The sequence below is a fragment of the Manacus candei genome, unplaced genomic scaffold (genome assembly GCF_025592945.1).
Source record: "Manacus candei isolate 608988 ecotype Guabito, Panama unplaced genomic scaffold, ASM2559294v1 h1tg000067l, whole genome shotgun sequence".
Classification (NCBI taxonomy): Eukaryota; Metazoa; Chordata; class Aves; order Passeriformes; family Pipridae; genus Manacus; species Manacus candei.
In genome coordinates this window covers 3849347-3872312 of record NW_026138115.1, presented here as the reverse complement: position 1 = coordinate 3872312, position 22966 = coordinate 3849347, and the positions used below count along the sequence as shown (strand labels likewise).

At 37.2% G+C, this 22966-nt stretch overlaps 1 protein-coding gene across 2 annotated transcripts in view; it reads left to right on the top strand.

Moving 5' to 3' along the window:
• The window catches only part of DGLUCY (D-glutamate cyclase), a 46640-nt gene extending 23852 nt beyond the window's left edge, over positions 1 to 22788 (top strand). For both annotated transcript variants that reach the window (XM_051806634.1, XM_051806633.1), the window contains 11 exons: positions 46 to 199; positions 913 to 1111; positions 2756 to 2906; positions 4443 to 4565; positions 6817 to 7008; positions 9085 to 9345; positions 9820 to 9919; positions 11640 to 11788; positions 17291 to 17410; positions 18145 to 18296; positions 22545 to 22788. In XM_051806634.1, coding sequence (XP_051662594.1) covers positions 46 to 199; positions 913 to 1111; positions 2756 to 2906; positions 4443 to 4565; positions 6817 to 7008; positions 9085 to 9345; positions 9820 to 9919; positions 11640 to 11788; positions 17291 to 17410; positions 18145 to 18296; positions 22545 to 22688 — 1745 coding nt within the window. In that variant the 3' untranslated portion in view covers positions 22689 to 22788. The remainder of the gene's footprint in view (positions 1 to 45; positions 200 to 912; positions 1112 to 2755; positions 2907 to 4442; positions 4566 to 6816; positions 7009 to 9084; positions 9346 to 9819; positions 9920 to 11639; positions 11789 to 17290; positions 17411 to 18144; positions 18297 to 22544) is intronic.
• Positions 22789 to 22966: the final 178 nt, after the last annotated feature.

Genomic DNA, 22966 nt, shown 5'->3' with positions numbered 1-22966 from the left:
AAAGCTGAATTAATAACCATTCATTCCAACCTTCCACAATTTCAGGCTATAAACAGGCCAATGTTGTGATTTTGCACAAGTCCCTGGCTGATAACTTTGAGAAGTTCTGCCGTGCAAATGATGGACCCCTGCCACTGCTGTACAGAAGTCAACCAGGTGATTGGAAATGTCCTTCTCTGAGCAGTGATTCTGATATCAGGTAACTACAGCCCAACCCTGCCTGTCAAAGTACTGCAGTGAATGCTGATGGTTTGAGGGTTTCAGAACAGAGGATTTCAGGAAACAGCCTCCTTACAGTGTTGTACATTTTGAACACGTTTCTTTTCCTGGAGTTATACCTTTGAGTGAAAACTATGTCTAACAGCCTGGTCATCTTGTTCTTGAGAAACATGCTAGGATAATTGTCAGTATTACAAGTATTTCTCTAATCCAAAGGTGAAATTTTGTGTAATTTCTAAATATTTTGCAGTCTGAGCCAGCAGAATTAAATAATAGGGTTTTACATTTGTTTTATTTAGTAGAAACATGGCCATGGTAAGTACATGATACTTGTAGGGTCTCTGACATTTGAAAGATTCATTCCTGTGGTAAACACTAAAAACAAGACTTAAACCAGCTTCCTAATTTTTGAAAGCCTGAGACAGGATACATATAAGGGGCCTTTACCTATAAAACCTAAAAATCTCAAACTCTAACATGTTGTGTTTACAGGCTTGGTTTTGTGCACAAAAAGGTGTTATGAAGTTTTTGCATTTTTGTTTCATTGTTACTCAGAAAGATAGATAAAGTTACTCAGAAAGTAGATAAAGTAGGCTGTATCTTGTATTTTGATACTGGGTTAATGTCAATTCAACCAATTCACTTTGTTTACAAAAAATATAATAAAGCTGTGATAAATTCTTATTTCACTAGAACTGACTGCCTACAGTACCGAGTATATGAGCATGGAGTTTGTACTGGATCACTGAAAAGTCTGAAGGAGTATTCTGAACAACTGAAGGACATGGTGACATTTTATTTAGGCTGCAGCTTCTCTTTTGAAAAAGCAGTCCTAAGTGCGGGCATTCCTGTAAGAAACGTTGAGCAAAAATGTAATGTGAGCATGTACAAAGTAAGTATATGCACACACACATAGTCTTTGTTGTAACTTTGCTGTGGGTTTTGTCCATATTCGTGTTGGGTGCATAATACCTATTGCTCAAAATAAGAACTTTTTTTCTCTACCTATACAGTAAATTCAGTCATGTTCTAGTGCTGAGTGCATAAATTACAGAGTAGAATATTCCCAGCCCCAGTTCAGTGCAAGGCCAGTCTGCTTTTTTATTTATTTTTTGTGGCAAAGTTTTCCCCCTGTGCCTTGTGGTGGCCGTTTCATTTGGATTCTGTTCTGGTTTGCCCTCTGTGTTTTAACTGGTGACCCATGCCCTATTCTGACCATACCTTTACATGTCTTCCTCTCCATACCAACTCCAACTTGCAGATGGAATATTCCTTTTATGAGCCATTATAGTCGTTTTATGAGCCATTATAATCTTCATTCACGAAGCCTAGCCATGATGATGATGATAGTAGCAGTTTCTTCTGCACAACAGCCACGTTTTGGACTTTTTCAGTAAAAGTAGAACCTTTAAACTGCACGTTTGCTACAAACCCAAACCTCTGGGACAGAAGATGTTCCTGAAGACTTGAGGTGTCTACCATAACACTGAAAATTATGACTGTGCTCAGAAAGTTTATGGTGTAGATTTTAATGTTAACAGAGGTCTTAGAATAATTCTGGCTCCACTAGATAGACTAAGAACACCGAAGTACATATCTGCATGCCTTTTTCATTTAGTGCAGATGCAGTTCTCCTAGGCAAAGGTTCTTATTGTTTTCAGTGTTACCATTTCACAATTACTTTGCTATGCTCCTGGTCAAAATGTATCTCATATGTGAGTCCTCATACCAAGATAAAGAAAAAAAATACAACTATGTATCTGCTTATAAATTTCAGAATTAGGAAAATGTTATAGTTTATGGTACATCAATGCTGTGAAGAACTGCACTGTGTGTTTCTTCAGTGACAGGTGTGATTATTGTTATTATAAAGACTTCAAATGAACATTTTCTAGACAGCTCTAGCTCTCTGCATATCTTGTTTATGTTCAACTGCAACTCAGATATCAGACATTTTGTTCTAAAAAGCCAACCTGCTTTATTTCCAAATAGAAAAGGTACTTCAGCATTCCTGTTGGTGAGGATTATGAATTCCATAGAACATTTGCAGAGGCATGAAAGATTTTGTATGTATGAAACTGGCTTCTTCTGTAGAAGTGGGTACTGCCAGCAGCAGTTCCTGACCCTGGTGTGTTACAGAGCACTGTATTCAAGTACAAAGAGTAGATTCAGAGCAAACAGATTTGTAGCTGTGCGATGATTTTTTATTAGCTTTTTCCCTTTCTGTATAGGGAACACACCATTGCTTTCTAACAACATTCAGAATATCCTGAGGTCACCTAGCTGTATTCACTGAAGCAAGAAATGCATGATATTGAAATTTTTAATGATCTATATGATGAAGCCTTCAGTAAGGAATCTTACAAGAAAAAAAAATGGGATACTAAGAATTTTTTTTAAAGGATTTAAAATGAATGTTACCACACAGCCTTTCTAAAGTCAAGTACAGCACAATGTTTTAGACGTATTTATTCTAATACTTTAGAAGTATTATTCAATGTTCCTGCTAACACCTTGGATTCTTTTGAACTGCCAGACAACTGTGCCTTGCTACAGCGTTTCTCCCTTTTGGTGCAACTTAGTAGTCACAATGAGACCTATTCCTGAAAGCAAGTTGGAAGCAGCTGTGCTAGCAACGTCTGAATTAAAAGAAGCCCATGGAGCACCAATTCACATGGGTGACCCTGGTCAGTGCTTTTCATTTTTCACTCTGCATGCACTTTACTTTGTATAAAAGTGATGGGGGAAACCATGGGAAGATTGAAATACCTGCACGACTAAATTTGTTATGCTTTAATCCTTCCAACGATCACAAACCTGAATTTAAAACAACAACCAAAAAAAAAAAAACCCAACCAAAAGAAACCAAACCAAAAAAAATGAGCTGAACACACAGATTTCTTAGATAAAAGATAGCTCTCTGATGTAGATAAATTAAGTTATATGGCAGCAGTGGTTTTGGTAAAAAAGTGTAATCACATTTTTCTGAAATGTATGCAGTTTCATTTCTATGTGAATACTTTCTTGCTGTCAGAGATTCCAGGGACAGGGTAGCAGTGATTGACAGCATGGAGAGAAGTATGTGTGGATGCATTTTGTGTCTTAGTGCGTGACTGTGAAAGTAAATACTGCATTATTTTTAAAAATATTGAAATAGCATACATTGAGCACAACACTTAAGACAGAATAAATAGAAATATGACAAGAATTTTTTTTCTTTTAAAACCTAGTTTAAACAAGTGTAGGCCTATTCTTTACAAGGGAAAACTGAGAAAAAAAATTGTAAGTCGGGAGGCTGTTTGAAAAAGAACAAAACCAAACAAACACCTGTAATATGAAGATAGATTGCAATCATTTCCCCTCTTCTGTCAGAAATTTGGTAATAGTGGGCTGCATACACAGAAGGATCACATTGCTGGGCGTGGAAGGAGATGTCACTGGTTAACATGACACTCCGGTAGCATATTTGAGTAACATATCCAAGTACTTCAATCTGAGGAACTAATAATAAGTCATTAGTATGAGTAGAGGAACAAGATAAGTGAGGGACTCCATTATTAGTTTATTTTTAACAGAAAAGAGTATATATATATACACAGATCATATAAATTAATTCCAGAAAAGACAGTGGTATATTAGAGCATATGAAAAATTTAAAACCGAGGGAAGATAACAAGTGCTTAGAATGACCCAGATTAGGATGTTAGAATAAAGTAAGTGTCAGAATAAAGCAAAAGACAATTTAGTGAAAGCTGGCTAAGAATGAGATGTAGTTATCTAAGCTGGAGAGGAAGAAGAGCGGTTGATCATTTCTCTTGCTAGAGAATGTAGGAAGTGAAAGCAGTAGAAAATATGTTCTAGAAAGAACTCATTTTGCATTGCAGTCATTTATTCCTGTTTGCCAGTGTTATGAATGTAACTCTTCTGTCAATATAGATGATTTATATTGTCTTGGAAACTCAGCATAGATGTCTAGCTTGTATTTTGTTACAGAAATAAGGTAAATACATTTTTACCGGTGTTATCAAAAAGGGAGAACAATTCAGCTCAGGCTCTTGAGGATATGCACTCGAAAGCAAACTAAATGTGCCACTTCAGGGGGACTTGACACTCTTGCACTCCTAGCTCAGTGTCACTAAATGATGTTTGGGGTCCACCCCCAGGCTTTGAAGTATTACTACTTAATTAGAATCGCTCATGATTTAATTTTTGATCAATTCCAGGTCTGCTGGGAATACAAGATCTTTCTAAACCAGACTATGGAGATCCAGTTCACCTTCACCCTGGTGATGTTCCAGTGTTCTGGGCCTGTGGAGTAACAGGAGCAGAAGCAGTTATCAACTGCAGTATGTGCTGTTTGAAGACTTTTTACATCATCCTTCAATCTCCTTTTTTCCTTTCCTTTCCTTTTTTCTAATGCAGACTGAATGAGTTGGCTGATTAGAAGGCTTGATTTCAGGGTAAGATAAAAAACACCTCAGCCAAACAACAAAAAAAGCCTTTGACAGGACTGTTTTCCATTCTGAAATACAGGTCTATTTAAAGAAAATTCTTACTGAAATTTCACCACTTTCGTGTATTTTAAAGGCTTAAATCTAAAGCTCTGGCAGCATCAAAACATCTTTTTAAGCGTTACAAAAAACTAGAAGTTTAAAGGCATTAATTTTTAAGCTTCTTCCTTTTAAAATATTATTTCTTATTACATTGCAGTAAAACAACAGTAAAGGAAAAAGAAAAAAAGGGGGAAAAAAAGGAGCAACAAGAACTCTTTCCAAAATGTTGTCAAGAGCTAGCAAATTGATTGATCTGGAAAAGGGTTCGTAATTGTCTCACGGAGAATGTGGAGCTTTTAGATTTTGTTCCAAAATTAAGTATATGTGACACACTTTACATAAGTGAAGCTTTGTCCTCTGCACAGAGCTGTCCTGTACTCTATGCAGTCATTTATAACAGGCATGAGCACAAAGGGTAAGAACAGGCAACAAAACCGGTGACAGGATTATATACTGCTCTAAGTCACTAGTGTGGAATGAAATACCAAATTTTCATTCTTACTGAAAAAGAAGCTTAATAATCGTAGGCAGTATAATGGGGAGAACATTGGAAGGTCACCTGCTTTGTCTTTGTCTCCTTGCAGGATCTGTTATATCCTTGTGGTTCCTAACAGATGTTTATCTGAACTTCTCTCATCACCTGCTCTAAGTATGTTAAGCTCTAGAAGTGACTTTTTTTCTTTCTTACATACAATCTCTTTTTTCCAGTCCCAAATCCAAGCTGAAAATCCCACTCTTTCCTGTGTTCTTCAGCAGTTCTGTCCATCTTCCTTGTGCATTCTTGGTGCAGGGAAAGGAGAGAAAAATATTGCCAACAACTCTACAGTCTGTTGCCCAAAGCAACTGTCTGTGCTGCCTTCTGCTTACTTCTCCATTTTCTTTATTAAAACCAGTTGTCATTAGTGCATTCCAGGAACTTCTTGGACAGTTCTTATCTTGCTGTGCTTCTTTCTCAGCTAAGTAGTTAAAATTCTGCCATATCACCAGTACTCATACTTTAGATGAATCTGCAACCTTGTCACAAAAAATATTGTCTGCTCACAGGGTTTGGTGAGTTATACTAAAACTCAACAACCATGTTCACCACATGCTTTCAAATTACTAGCCACAGATTCCCAGCAGATCTAGCACAAACCAAGGATATATGTACTTCTTAAAGAAATATCTCCTCCCTTTTCACCCTCCTAACAAAGTAAATTTTTGCTTAAGTATACCAGTTGTGATTTATCTAACAATGTACCAGTTTTACTAAATCCAGTATCATCTAGATCCAGACTTCTGGAATTAGTAGAAAGACAGGAAATATTTTCAGCTATACTGTTGGGTCTAAACAAGTTTATTTTTCTCCGGGGTTTTAGAGGCTACTCAGATTCCCTTTGCTAAGGCTTATGGGTCACCTTTTGTCATTATTCCTTGCCAGTTATAGCTCTTCTAGCTAGGTTGGCAAGACACTGTGCAGAGATGCTAGTCCCCATTTTCTTAATCTGATAGACTACTCCTGGCCAGCAGGAAGAGTTGACAGTTTTGTCATATAACTATTATAAGAATATTCAAAGGTACAAGAGAGACATTATAGCTTCCAGCACCACTCTTGAATTTGAAAAATTAATTTATTCTTACAGAAACAATTTCACCAACACACTGGGCAAACTTAAGCATTATGTTGTCATTACCTCAGTGCATTAGTTGCTTCATGCATGTCAAACCCAAGTTTCAGACTCAATTCCCGACCAACATCCTGGGAGGGTTCTGTTCCTAAGTTGCCTCAAGTTTAGACTAGAGAGGATATTGTGGAAAAAACTGATCTCAACTACCCACGTGAGCTTTTTAAAAGTGAAAGCGTTTTCAGATGTATGTGCATACATTTCTTTCTCAGTGTATTAATTGCTGCAGTGTAACTTAAAATATCACCTGTTTGTATAAGTGTCATCAGGCAGGGGCTCTGTGTTGTTAAATTAAGTAGCTATTTGCAATTTTATCGCTCTGATAATTCAATATATTGCAATAATAACATTTAACTGGAGGTTTTTTTCATCCATTTTAGGAGCTCCATTAGCTTTTACTCATTCTCCTGGCTGCATGTTCATTACCGACCTAAAGAACAACAATGTTGGATCATTAAGGGGAGTCCCACAAGTCCACTGCATTTCTCAAGATCCTCTGCATTTCAGTGTTGTGTCAGCAGAAGCAGCCCAAAAGATAAAGACTCTAGAGACCCTGATTGGAATAGATCCAGGTATAAACAAAAACTGTCTTCCTTTAGTGGATTCATTTTGAGGTAGATGTGATCTATCCTGACTTTTTAAATATTCATAAAATTCAAGAACACAGTAAGACTCTAAAGGCAATTTTAAGAATTCTTTGTGGAATACAGTGAGTTTATACAAATAAGTCTTATATTTTCTGTTACTGTAGTTAATATCAAGGTCTGGCCAAAACCATTCAACCTTATGGGTAATAGAATATCTGATGTTGATGACTGTATACTCTCAAAGTACACAGAAGCATCGATGTTTGCAGCAGACTGGGGAGTCCACGGGGAATAAGAACTGTTACTGAATAAAACTGAAATTGGTATGTAAAGTACAGGGCACCTCATCATGCTGCTAACAGCTACATGGGTATTCACTGTTGAGTAAATAGCACATTTCTTTACATATATTCATGACTACTGTGCTCCTACCAGAAAATTCTAGTGCTTGCCTGTGTTTTTCAAACACCCCTCTCTGATGGGTGGAATTACATTAAGCTCTGCTGATGTATTCGTTACTGAGGTGTTTTGTGATGGACAAAGTGACCAGGTGACTACATAAGGTTGAGTTGGTGCTGCACATGTGTACAAGGAAGATAAGAAGTAAATAAAGGCAAACTGAATAGGACAGCCATTCCTAAAATACACACTCTGAGTTAGTCCCCTCTGGCTGCTGCAAATTCTGATCTCGGTGTCCCATAAATTTTCTGAAATCCTCTGTAGGCAGTAGTGGAAAACAGCTTACGCCCAGCGCTCCCAAGCTCTGGGTTTGGGCTGTGTGCATACATTTGGGTCTGTTTATTTTTACTCATAAGGCCTCTCCTTTTCCCACTCTCTGGAGTTCAGCTTGGCACAGTGCCACACTCTGCAGAAATACAGGACCTAACTTAAGAGTTAGCTCATTTTCTTGCTAAAGGAAAGTAAATGCTTTGTCTCAGTTAATATACCCCACTTCTCAGAGACTTATATTTCTTGCTTCTGTTAACATAAGTTTTGTTCAGAATGTTTTTCTCTGTCCACTATATGTGTATTGCCTATATGTTATTTAAGAGGAACAGAGGGAGAAATGGCAAAGGGGAAATTGAGAGCAAAAAGAGGAAAGCATGGGGATGGGGGGACTGAGAAAGATGAAGATGTGAGGAGGATGGAAAGGAATAATGAAGACTTACCTCTGTCAGCTAATGAATATCGGCACATCATGCTGGTATTCATGGTTTTCAGGAGTGCTAGCAACTGAAAGGACTGAGCTGTGAGCTTATGTCTCCAAGTGGTAGGGAAGGGAGAGGGGATAGGAAGTGTTTGAACAATGAGAGCCGTACACAGATAACAACACAGTGTTGCCTCTTTAGGGACTGACCCATGAGAAGAGACTTCTGTTAATATTCACCTATTTCTCAAAGTCTGATAATACAGTTCTCTGCTACATGAAGTATTACAAGAACATATAACAATCACTTGATACCACTGTTTTAATTGAGTTTATAAAAGTCCCCGTGTAACTTACAATGTCTCCAAAACCTCAGTTCTGTGGTTAATCATTTCATTAAGTGAAATTTATTTGGGAATTAGCTTTTCCCTAAGTTAGATAAGTTAGAGACAAAGGAGCAGCTTATGCATCTGAAGTGTTCATCAGAACTTCTGTAAGGTCAAGAGTGCTTGAGATGCAATCTAGCTTCAGTAGCTAGACAAAGTCTAGCAGGACTGTCATCACAGATCAGAGGAAGGTGGGAGCCAAAGGAAAGGAAAAAATATGCACTAAGCTTTCAGAAAATGCTATTTACACTAATACCTAGAAATGCTAGGTATAGTAATTTTCAAAATCCAGCTATCTGATATTCTTAACCTGGAAACAGAGCCCATTATCTTCATTACTCATATCCTACACCTTCTTGGGTTTCCTGAGGAAATTACCCCAATTCCTGCCTTGACCAGAGGTTTTTCTTTCTCTTGTTTTTTTAACCCATTTTATGTCACTATAGTATGCAGTTTCACTCACAGGGAAACTTCAGAAGGGGAATGATAGATTTAAGTGTACTGCTCTCTTTAAAAACACTTTTGTAGGAGACCGGGGTATAATTCACCTGCAGCGCCAGGATGAGCTTCTGAAGGCCTGCCTGGCCATCTCCCATGCCCAGTCTGTGCTGATAACAACTGGATTTCCTACCCACTTCACTTATGAGCCACCAGAAGAGAATGACGGCCCCCCGGGAGCCCTTGCTATTGCAGCTATACTGCAGGCCTTGGAAAAAGAGGTTGCCATAGTTACAGATCAGAGAGCCATGGATCTGAATAAAAAGATTATTGAAGAAGCTGTTCAACTAGGTAAGAATCGTGAGGGGTTTTGGTTTTTATCTTGCTAATTTGAGCCAAGGTTTGCTTCGGTTTTCATCTCACTGTCACTTAGTACAGGACTTTTTTTCCCTGGAGAATGAACCAGACTTCATCCCCTAAGCTCTGCTCAGCATTGCTACAATGACATTTTATTAAACTTAGCTGGCATCAAGTTAATGTGTACTGGGTACTGATTCTGGCTTAGCTGTGATAAATTCTGGATGTCTGTTCTTATTCTTTTAGACCTGTTTCGTATCTCAAGGTTCCGTTTACTAGCATTAACATTTAAACAAGTTTACATTGAAGTAAGCATGCAGGGAACTTATCAAGAACAGTGTAAAGACATTGAGTTCTTACTATTCTAGTCATTTTGCTTTCTTCTTTTTTTTAAGTTGCTCAAAAACACATTAAACAAAATAAAATAAAAAGTATGTAGTATCTGAATTGCGTTTTGTTTTCCTGTAGGAATTCTGAAGAAACTCATCCCTCTATTGAATTATCAAAGGGAAAGTGCTGATTCAGCTTTAATGTTTTTGTGTGAAAATGGAAATTCTGGAAGACCTAGGTATGTGTATTCAGTTTTTGAGAATGGGTCATACCTCTACTGTATAAAGTTATAATAAAAATAATGACCATGGTCTAAGAAGGCACAATGGTTACAAGTAAATCCTTAAGACTTGGAATGAACAGAACAACCTTTGAAGCCAAAAATAGTTATTGGAGCACACACAGAGTACATAATTCCACGTTATTCTACAATTATACAGTTCTGGAGTATAAAAAAGACGTGATTTTTCATATATCAATAGTTCTTCTCCTTTGAAAAGTTTCTAGAAGTTTTTTGGCAGTTATTCCATGGATACAGATATATATACACACCCAATATATATTATATTACCAATTCTTAAATGAGAAAATCAGAAAGTATTGTGTCAAAGTCAGTGAAAGAGCTAGGAAGAGTGTGTTCATTTTTTAGCACTTTGGCTCTAGTTGTCACGTCCGACAACTGTGGAATCTGATCTGACTTAATAAAATATATGTGTTTGTAATGGTGTGAAAGCTGTCATCCTATTGTCTTTAGCAGCCACAGCAAAAATTACAAATGCCTGCGTGCATTTCTCAGTATTGATGTGATTCTGTTCACATATGCATTGTTGAGTATATAATGTTGGACAAAAGTTCAAACTTATACAAAGTGTGTGATTAGGGTTCATGCACTGGAGAATTTTCTAAGTATCTGTACAAACATTTCATTACTTAGCAGGCAACTGACATTTCCTTGTAGGCATACATTGCTCATTTTTATTGATCTTTCTTTGTAAAGCATTTTAATGTAGTTGCCTTCAGTTTGCTCTCTTTAATAAAAATATCTTTCACTGTGGTATTTGCTTCACAGATTTACTCAATTCCCATTTCTTTTCACGGGTTAGTGTATACTGTAATAGCATGCATGATACTGCCTTAAGTTTTTATGTACTGTTTTAAAAATTTATTTTATAGCTATATATAAGTACAGCCAAATTCTATTTAAATTGATACCTAGGACCAAAAAAGCTAAAGTGTTTTATTTAAGTAGACAACTAACCTGCTTAAGGTCTCTGGAATCACTGTAGATACCCTGCCACAAGAACATTAAGTAATTCAGCAGAATCAGTTACCTCTTGGCAGTAAAATTGAAGAAACAGAAGCAAAATAACTTAATTCTAACATACAGTGGCAGAACTGAGTACTAAAATTCTGCTTAAAATGTAGGACATCGGCAGTACATCTGTCTACTTTCATAACTAGCAAAATAACCATAGACTTAAAGTCCCCTGAATCTAAAGACCCAAACCAAAACATTCCCTAACTAGAAACAGATGGATATTTGTCAAACCATGTTCTTTAAGCAGAGATATATTTGCACAAACAAGGATTTAGATGATCATTAATTTCCCACTTTTTCTTTGAAAACACTCACAGAGACTAATATTTTACAAGATATTGTCTATTTTAATGTGAAACAGAGCCAGACCAGATGGCTGACCCAAAGTTTTGCTGGCTGGGAGGATTGCAGGAACTTCTCCATTTTTCGGTAGCAAATGTGGTTTGGGGGAGCTGCGCTAAAGCTATAAAAAACCTGAAATAACCTTTGAAAAAAAAGCATAGAGAACTACATTCAGAAATAAAAAAACAGTATCCAAGTTTTAACTTGAATCCCAGATGGTCAAAAAGTAGAACCAAGCACATGTGAAAATCATACCTTTGACTCCTCTCCTCTGTTTTTTTCACTCACCTCTAACCAGATATGATCACCTGATAGCAATAGAGCGTGCTGGGATGGCTGCTGATGGCAATTATTATAATGCCAGGAAAGTTAACATTAAACATCTCGTGGATCCCATAGATGAACTATTTTTAGCTGCACAAACCATTCCAGGAGTGACAACAACGGGTATGTGTGAGTTTGTGTGATAACTCTCAGAAGCAAGAGAAACACAGAACAGGAACTCTTACTGGAAGTGAAGGGGAGCAGGAGGCAGGTGCTGAACAGCAGCTTGCAGGCTGCAGCTCTTTGTTGTGGTTGAATTTGAAGAGACCATTGCTAGAGAAAAATTACAAGGTTCTACTGAAGGATTCTCACAGTCAAAAAAAATGAAGAAGTTGATTTCAAAGTTATTTAAGGATAAAAAGAGCAGGCCTAGATATATTACCTATACATTAGTGTGTGTACATACACTTCTCTAAGTGCAGTTTTTGACAGTGACTTTATTCTGTATTTTATATGTGAAAGGCAGCATAGAATGCAAATGATCGTTGAATGGAAACATTACTTATTAAGGTATTATTTTATGATAGATACACCTGAGTTAAAGCAGAAGCCTGGATAATCTTAGTCTGTGTTGTCTTTAGCAGTACTTTTGAGCAGGGATATTTGCATGTACTATAATAGTGCCTTGTCTAACAAAATATATGTACAGTTAGAATCTTTAAAGGAAGTCATTATCCTTCCAGCCAAAACTACATTTACCTTGGCTAATGCATCTAAAAAGAATGCTTTTGTCAACACAGTGGTCCTCTGTTTTTTTCCTGAAAACTTATTTGTATCTGGTTTTGAAAAAATATACCATAGACCAAGGTATATATATAAAGTGTTGTACAACATCCTTGTACAATCAAATACTTCCTGCTACACTGTGTGGCCCAAAACAGAGTTTTGCAGCTATATAATCTATATAAATATTAAAAATGAAATTAGAAATAAATGTCCCAAAGTTAGAAATAAGTACCCATGCCAGGCTCATTTTAGTCTCATCAGAACATGTCTGCTGATCTGGCTTTTTCTCTTTTTGTAGTGCTGTGGACTCACTCCTGAGTATTACGAAAAGCACAGAAGCTTTGGCTTCTCAGTATTGTTGTTTTTCAAATGTTTCCACAGAATTTAGAGACCTCCTGCAGAGATAATGCATAGTCTGATTTCACTGTATTGGTATAATTTAAAAGCTGTGTAGCAGAAGAGTTCACTTATCTTAAAATTTGCAATACATTTTATTTAGATATAATCCAAATGTTTTCATATTTGTAAGGAGTAACTTCCAACATTCAAAAGGAAGCACTCTAGATGGCACTCTCTTGGTAATCTCAGCAGAGAAGCCAAAGATTGACTGAATAAGTACAGAAAAAACTCTCTTTCGTAAAGATGTCTAGCAAAATGCCCCAGAGCTTTATCTGATGCAGTTAATTTCAACTCCTGTCCCTGATTTTAGACTGCTGATACAAGAACTTGGTCTCTCTAGCTACTTATGTAACATCACAGCCTGAGTCCTTTAATAAAAATATCCTAATTTCTTCAAATATCTCCCACGGCAGCTCAGAGTATATTATTGATTTGGTGGAGTTTGGAGTGTTCTGCCAGATGAGATTTTCAGTCTATTCAGCAGCATGTAGTTTGTTTCAAACATTCACTCAATATTCAAATATACTATGAAATGTTATTAATTAAAAATACCACAGGCTTGTGAGTAAGAAAAGAAGCAGTTACCCAGAGTCACTGTGTCTCGGTTCTGTGAACTTTGGGAATGGTTTAACAAGTCAGAGGCTTCAAAATATAATGAAGGGATCTGCTCTGATCTTCTGTGGAATTTGTGTATGTGCATATTCTACACTGGGAAACTAACTGAGTGTCCATAGAGAAACAATCTAATTGTTTCTTACGCTGTCTGGTACCTGGTTAACATTTCTTGTTTTGCTTATTGCACTGACTTCTTGTGTCTGTTTTGTAACTGGGTTACAATTTCTTGGGTTGGCTGTTGGGTGTTTCAATGTATTTCTGCAAAGCTTAGCTTGATGAGGCCACTAGGCTGTGGCCTTTGTGTCTTGTCTCCTGTTGCTGATAGTAATGTATTGCTACTGATTAGAATAATTTTTTTTCTGGTGGGGCTATATTTTACTTTCTTCATGGTCAATAGGAATTTGGAGGCATGTGTCTAGTTCCAAAATAAATGCAAATATTGTACAGCATTAGGGTGAAATACTTGGATAACCTTACAGACTAGAATACGAGAAAGATCAGGTTGTCAGCCTACAGAAGTCTTTATATAGTGTGCTCAGTGGCAAGAAGTACTGTGTCAGTAGGTGGAGAGGGGAGATGTTACAGCATTTGATATGTGTTGATTAGTTGCTGTTAAGTTTTGCATGTAAAAAAATCTGATCTGGTAGCCTGACCACGAACAAAGTATGAGCAATGCCTACAGTTGTATGGGTACCGATACCGTAAAAACTCATGGAGTAAGCAGCAACCTTCAGGAATATACAGAATAAGAAGACATGAAAGGCTGAGGTTGGAAGGACTCATTTTTCGTATAAGACTGAAATAAAAGATTAAGAGATGTTACTGGAACCACATGCTATTTTTTTTCAGCTGTCATACAATTGACATAGCTATATGCTATTTATATAGGAGCTGATTAAAAGTTTTCTGAAGTACTGCATGAAAAAATGGGGTCACACGTTTCCCTTTCATACAAAAGGCTTTTAGCACGGAAGACTGACATTTCCTGCACATTTGATGAATGTGGTTCCAGAAACTGATGTTGTCAGTGAAAACTTACATGGAAGATCTGGCAGAACTATTCTTCCTCTGCCTGGAAAGCACTCGGGCCTTTAGAAGAGGATTCATCTTGCCTATTTTCAGACATTTGTATTTGAGATGTCTGCCTTGGGATGAGATGAACTGAATGTGTGAAGGGTCTGTTTCTCTCTGCTGACTTTAATAAAGTTGAGCTGCCTGGCACGTATGTAGATGCTGCATTTTGTCAGATGAATTTCGCTCTGGAGACCTACAGTAAAATGCAGTCCTGTGCCGATGTGTAGAGGGAGAAGAAAACAGATGATACAGGAAGCTTTTCAGTGTGGTGTTCTCCTCCCAGTGTCACATTAATGGGATCCATCCACAGCATAGATCTACTAATTGTACAGCTGTCCTGGTGACGGGACTTCCACCACTAAGACAAGAAAAGCAAAGCAGGAGTGATACAAAAACCCCTGAATGACTGATATCTTTCAGTTAAAGAAACTGCTGATGATCTTAAAAGGATGAGAATTCATCTTAGGCTTTTTAAAGAGTATTAAGATCAAAAATTTGAATTTTGAACATAAAAAAAATCAAAACATTGTGTGAGATTCTTACAAAACAGTAGAACTTCCATATTTGTATGTAAGGATAGAGGCACCAGGATTACATCATTATTTATTTGAAAAGTACTATCAACAAAGAGAGAGACCGCACACCCTGGCCACCGCACGTGGCGGAAGGGGGGGGGGGTGAGAGAGAGACCCCGTGCCCCAGCTGCAGCAATAAACACTTGAAGAAAAGTACCAAGATCAGTGTTTACAGAGCCATAGTGCTGTCTGCTCTCTTATATGGGTCCGAATCATGGGTCATCTACCACCACCACCTGCGTCTCCTGGAACGCTTTCATCAGCGCTGTCTCCGTACAATACTTAATGTCCACTGGTCAGATTAAGTGACCAATACATCTGTTCTAGAACAAGCAGCAGTTACAAATATTGAGGCCATGTTGCTGAGAACACAGCTGTACTGGGCAGGACATGTCTCAAGGATGAAGGACCACCACCTCCCTAAGATCCTGCTTTATGGTGAACTTGCCACCGACTGCCGCATGAGAGGAGCCCCGAAGAGAAGATACAAGGACTCCCTGAAACAACATCTCAGCCTTGGCCATATTGATCACCATAACTGGTCTACTCTGGCTTCAAATCGGGAGGCCTGGAGACACACCATCTATAACGCTGCTGACGCTTTTGAGAAAGCACACAGGATCACTCTTGAGGAGAAAAGACAATGCAGAAAGAATCTTGTCTTGCAGAATATACCACCCAAGGAGTCTTTCTGCTGTGCCTTTTGCAACCGGACATGTCTATCTCATATTGGCCTCATTAGCCACCAGTGCGCTTGTAACAAATGGGGGTAGAGCCCTTCCCAAATCTTCGTTCGCAAAGCCCAGCCATGATGACTACCAACAAATGGATTTTAGAAAGCACCATTAAATCCCAACAGTGGAATAAATGGGAACAGATTATTAAAGCAGATAAGAAAAAATATCAGCTGTTCCATGGCAAATCCTTTTATGTAAGATATGTGCTCCAGTTGACTGTATAGACTTAAGGAGTTAAATAAAACATTGCTGCTGAGAAATAACTTTCCATTTCACTTGAAGATTGTTACAGACATATGAGATATTTATGCAGTTACTAAAAGTGTTAAATTTACCAATTTTCAGGGCTTGAAGTGTAAATTATAAATATTGTAATTTCTCTCTGGTAACACATGCTGTGCATTAGAGCACAGTCACATTTCAAATTCAAATCTGATATATCATAGTGAGGGCTTGAAGCTCTTTGCTGTTCTGTTTCACAGACATTGGCTAGGATTATTCTGTAAAATCTAAGATGCCATTCAGACTAACAAGTGAAAGAGAAATTTTGGGTTCCAACTAAATAGATTGATTTTTTGATATATGTTTTTTAATATATTGGTAAGAGACTAGAGGTACTAGCCAGCTTTTGTGTGAACTGCTGGTTTATATGTTACCCTTATCTCCAGATCTCTGAATGACATCCAGCAATTTTATGCCACAAACCTAGGGTTGCCCGGAATTTTCCTGAAATGACATAGGTCCCATTGATTTTACTAAAATCACTAAGACAAATACATAATGTTTCTATTTGGACAAAAAAAATCAAGGCCCCACATCCTGTGTATAAGAACACTTAGAAAAGGAAAGACTAGCTGGTTTTTCTATAGATGATGGAAAATGAAAGCAGTAATAGTACACAGGGCTGGGCTCTTCCCATACTGTGGCACAATGACAGTGGTCTGTACAAGGCAGATGAGCAGTGCAGTCAGTCCTACTTCTGCCAAAGTCCTTACGTATATTTTTGCTTGTCATTCTGCAATAGTTTCTACTTCTATCCCCTTTTTTTTAATTAAAGCTTGTAACAAGCCAAAGTTTTCTATACTTGCTTTATTATAGAATTGTCTAATTTCTCAAGGTTATTTTGGATTAATTTTCTATCTTCTTTCTCTACTTTTGCTAGTGTGCTAGTGATAACACATTATACAGAATGCTCATTCCATGAGCAGAGTTTACTGTCTTAATTCTGTCTGCAGTTCACAAGCATTTGATAATTTTGATTTCTTTTGCATGCACACAATGTACAGTGTACATTGCATATATACACTTACATGTTGGCATGTGGTAGGTGATGCTTTCAGCTATTTAATTCACAGTCTTCTGGTTTTAGGTTGAAAATAAACCATCTCATATGGAGCGATAAACTGTCATAGTGACCGGGGAAGACACTGGATGCTTTCTAAATGGATTGTTAGTGATACATTGAGTTCATACTCATTTTGTCTTTTTCTCTTTTAAAGGTGTTGGAGATGGAGGAAATGAACTAGGAATGGGCAAAGTAAAAGATGCTGTAAAGAAGCACATAAAAAATGGAGATGTTATAGCTTGTGATGTTGAAGCTGATTTTACTGTTGTAGCAGGTAAGGGATTTTTGGTGGGGTGGGAGAGTAGCTGATGTTTGAGAATAGAATTGACAAGGAAACATTTGTCTTTAGAAGTAATTTGTATTGGCCCTTTCTGTGTATGACCAAGTCATCCCTGGCAAATGAATTTATTTCTATATTATGTCCATTTTCTGAAGAGTTAAGCACCTGTGGCTACAGAAGAACTGGAAAACTAAGAATGTTCCATGAAGAAAGTGCATTTAATTGGAAATAGTTGGACAAATCCTGAGTATTCTTGAAAAATCACACAGTAAATAAAATGACAGAATCATAAAATCCTGGAATGGCTTGGGTTGGAAAGGACCTTAAAGATCCTCTAGTTCCAACCCCCCCACCACGGGCAAGGAACCTTTCACTAGACCAGGTTACTTAGTAAGGAAGAATAACAAGAAAGACTGCAGAAGTGATCTGTGTGAGAATTAAAATGTCTATGCACATATGAATTTTCAGAATTTCCACTCAAGGACAAAGGTAAATTCTTAATGTACAACAAAAGTTAAATGTTATAGTTAAAATTCACTTCTAAACCAGCACGAAATAAAATTCACAGCAAGAGAGGTGTGTTTGTGTTCAGCAAGGACCAAGTTACAAACTGGATGATCCCGACTGTTCTCAGGCTCAGGTTTCTAGGTTCCTGACCCAGGTACCTGACACTTGATACTAACCCAGCCTTTTCTGACAGTTTGTTTTCATGGTGACATTCTTTGCAGGGGTCTCTAACTGGGGCGGTTACGCCATTGCCTGTGCTCTGTATGTTCTCCGTACTTGTGAGGTACATGATCGCTACCTGAGGAAAGCTGTTGGGTTTCCACAGTCATCCAAGGAGATGGTCTGGCTCTCGGCACTTCCCTCGGTTTCCAAGGTAATTCCTGTGGGGCCAAGGAGTTGTGACTAGCTCATGTCATGTAGATGGAAATGGCTACCAGTGCTAAATCCTGCCTAGTCCAGTTCAATAGCTTGCTGTCACAAGGTCTTTTGGTGGCTTTTGGGAATCCCTTGTGAAAGAGCAGCCACCCTTTATTTAGACTATTCCACAAAGGATTCAAGACAGATTGCAAATAAAAATCCTCCAATATGAATGTATTCATGTCTTGCCACTTCAAGCACAAGACAGTGCTGCAATTTTATGGGCAATACAAGAAATGTTTGTATTGAGCTACAGTGATTAAAATTCCCTGCTCACTACCTTAGCATTGTTCATGATTTTACTGATCTCTATTGTAGTCTTCTTTAGATGTCTACTTCCAAAATCGAAAGTCACAGTTCTAATGCAGAAGCCACTCCACACTTCTGATCTTTGCACCTTACTTCTGATCTTGCCGCCTTTTCTAGTTATGCTGGAACTATTCTATAAGTAGTTTTGAATGTTTCTAAATTAAAGTTGGAGAAAAACTTGCATATGAATATTTTTAAATGTGTTTTGACTAATGCAGCTCTGAACAGTGTGATATTCTGGGAATGCAAAGGTATCAGACTGAGAAAAAGTAAAATAACTGAGAGGGGTGAGAAATGACTGTGATCTGTGCTCATCCTGCTGAGCACATAGCTCTATTTTTAACTTGGCAGTGTTTTATATATATATATATATATATACACAGTTAATGATCAAGTAAGGTTTGTTCCACATATTTGTGATAACTTAGGAACTTAAAAACTCAGCTTTGTTGGCAGAGTACCTCTATAGAAACTTGGAAAAACCATTAGGTTTGTGACCTCCAAGAGTGCTAAGCAAAATATAATCCATCTACCACAGATATTGCCCAAAATAATTAAGTATTTCTCCTGAGATGACAGTACTTTCTGCATGAAATTCTAACAAAGAACCTCTTAAGTATTTTAGAGTAGGTCTTACTTCTTTTTTTTTTAATTCTTTTTATCTTAATTTTTCATCTAAAGGTCATAAAGCTGAAACTGATGCCAACATTTGGTACAGCCATTTGGCCACTTATCCTTTGGCTTAACAAAGTGTATGGTCCTTTTCAGTGCAATCTTTTAAAAAATAGATTAAGTACTTTTCACTTTTCAATGTTTTGTCCAGTTTCATTCACTGTTTTTTGATCTTTAAATTAATGCATCGTAAAAACTACTATGATCAAAATTTCTGGTAATGAGATACTGTAATTAAATGTGATATTGTGTACAGGAAATCCTTCCTGTTTTTGTTTCACTAAGCTATACAGCTGGGAATATTAATGATCCAATAATGGGCTGTTGAGAGTGCAATACTAAAATCTATTAAGATAAAATAAATGGAAACAGTTTTGTGGAGGAGAGAAAATGACAAAATGTGTGACAAGAAAATATGATATCTTTAATCACACAACAGTAAACAGTACAGAAGATTGAAGACATTAGTATTCACATACTCCATTAGTATAAAAAATCAGAGCATTTATGTTTATGTGGCTACTTTCTGCAAAATCCAGCTTCATTTCATGTTATAATAATTAGCCCAGTAAGATAAAGAGCACCACCGCACATATCCACCTCAGTGTTTATATTTGTGTTTGTAGTTGGAAAGAGGACATTTGAAGGAGTGCCTAAGCACCAGACAGCTTCCTTATAATGTGCTTTATTTTTCTTCAAAAAAGTCACTCTTTCCATGCTGTAGGTCGTAATAACTCAGTGAAGACCTCTCCTGAAACACATGTTATTTCTCTGCAGTCTCATGTTCAAGCAGTGTCAGGATTGCACTGCCACAAATCCCAGAACTGTGGAGCTCTCCCTTCCCACTGAACATAAAGCTAACTATATTCTAAGTGCATGGATCAGGCTTTACATTCATTTTAGCAAATGATGCTGCAAAGCATTTGTTCCTTTCTGAGAACTGAGGAGCAAGGAACAATTTGATCTAAACAATCTGTGCTTACTTTGCAGCTGTGGAGTTGAATCACCATTATGTTTGATTATGATATTGGCTTGATTTTTCAAATGTTTGTAGTACTTTTATAGCAAAGTGACTGTAGTGAAATAGATTAATTCATACATATCCAAATGTAGCTAATGCTAAACATCCTAGTCAGCTCCTCATTTCATCTCACAACCAGGTTAACATATCAAGCTGTTGTTCTTTTACTGAACTCTTTATTAATGGTAACAAATTAACTGTATAGTGTTTATTTTGAAATTATGACCTATAAGAATATGAATTACATTATAAATATATAAATATGTGGCCTTATTTTTACTATGCTTTACTAGCTTTGTCATTCATAAGGGAGTTTTTCCTTGAATAAAGCACAAATTAGAATTTACTTTTTCAATTAATTTGATTATTTTTCTGGTTAACCCACTCCCAATGTAGTTATTCACTGAAGAGAGAACTGTGAGCAAATTGCAGCACTGCACAGCTGTGGAAGCACACTGCACATTGTGTATGCTCATTACAAATGGAAACAGTAGCATTTGATGACAGAATACAGTTTATCAGGCATAGTTATGTAGTATTAAGCAAGCCCTTTTTTCCTCATACAAGCAGATCAGAGAGCTCTACCATGTAAATATGCAGCAGAAACAATTCATATTAGAAATTACATTCTGCGTATCCAATTGAGGTGTCTCTTTTGTGGCATGAGAGATCTACTTTGTCCATTTGCATATGGATACAGTCAGTGCTAAGAAAAACCTCTCTCATGCAGAAAGATCAGGTGCATATATTTGCATTCATATATATGATCATTCGTATGATATAAGCTGATGTATATTTATAATTTTATAAATTACAAAGTAGCAATTTTTATGCTACCAGTGTATTCAGATAATTGCCTTAAATAACTGTGTCATTGCTGTCTTGTTACATGATGTCAAGACTGACACCATGTAACTATGCATATTTTTCCTTTAATAGAAAACCAATGCCTCATTTAATTCTGTTGCAGCTAAGAACTAGGATGCCTTACCAGGAAATATAAGACAAATCTTTAGAAAGTGCATTTGAAAAGCAGGTTACAAAATTATACTAAATACTGCTCTTTCAGTAGCAATTTCCATGCAAATGGAAATGGAACAGTAGACAAAGACCAGAAGGGGCATTCCTAGGAAAGAAAGGGAAGAAAAGATGATATGTGAGTGTTTCAAGATCTTATTAACTTATCACAGGGTTGGTGAGGGGAAGCTAAGAAGTAACAGAATTAGAGAAATGAATTCTCACTATAGTAAATGCTGAGAGAGTAGAAAGAGTTTTACTGTGTACATTTCATGACAAATGAAAAGCAAAGCAGTTTATGCTTGACATACATCCATTTGAAACCAGGTCTTCTAATTTCATTGTTCCTAGAACTAGTGTTTTTTCAGAGCTCATTTTATGCCATCTTTTCATCCCACTATGCTAACTGGCCAATAGCTCACAAATGAGGATTTTTTTTTTCCCTCAGTGTACTTTAACAGCTCAAGTTGGAGCATGCTTTGTTGTCTGCTTATATTACTGTTAAGCAAGAAAATAACTGTAGTTCTGAACAAGGTATACCCTGTTTCAGAGCATACCAAGGAAGCAGAATTTCAGAGGGTTTTTTTCTCCCCGTCTCTTTCCTAAGCAACCAGAACTCTCATAAAATCAATAGTAAAAAAGTGGGAGAGAGCAAAAGGCACACAGAGATCACAAAAGCTACAGGAAAGGAAAGTGAGCATGCAGCCCATCCAGGTGCTCTCTATAACCTTTTTTCTTGGTGCATCCTCTTTCCCTTCTGTTCTTTTTATTTAAAAATGCAGCTGCAGCCAGTTGTCTCACTGGGGAAACCACAGATGGATTTTTTAGATACTTTGGGTGAAGGTGTTCCTCTGATTCTGATTTGTGCAATATAGGAACTTGAAACTAGGCAAAGAATTATTTATGTTTCTGAATTGACACCAATATTCTATTTGAGGGAGTGTGGAGAGCAGTAATAAAATTCAATAATTAAACAGCAGTCAAGAATATAAGCCTTCTGACACTCCCTAAGTTCCAGTTGCTAAACATAGTCTTTCGGACAAGATAAAGAAAATGTTAGCAAATTGATAGCAAAATAAATATGGAAGATGTGGTCAGTCTCTCCTAGGATTAAGATAAAGATCTTGGTGAATGCTCTTGTCTGATTCTTGATTTTAATTATACTCTATTTCTTTGGTTTTTAAGGAAGAAAAGCTTCTGAAAACACTTGTGCGTCTCGGGGTCCGCAGTGGGAAAACTGCCAGTCTGGAAATGGAAGTGGATGGGCTGCCCTTCTACAACACCCATTCACTTATGATTGAGAAGCTGCTACAAGAAGTGCAGAAGTGACTGTCCCTAGTGACTTCTGCACTAAGAGTTGCTTCCATATAATTTCTGTGTTCCTGAGCCTCTCACATCATGTAAAAAATTAAAAAAAGATGACTTTTCATCTCTAGTGTCTTGGCCACCCACAACCTTTCATTGTTATCCTTACCACATCTCTGTGAACCAAGAGGAGGGTATCATCACAAGGATTTTTTCAACCTTTCTTTTCTGTAAGGCAGCATTGCAGACCTTCCTTGTAAAGTGTACGCTATGCCATTGACCTCTGTTGTATTAGTAGTTTG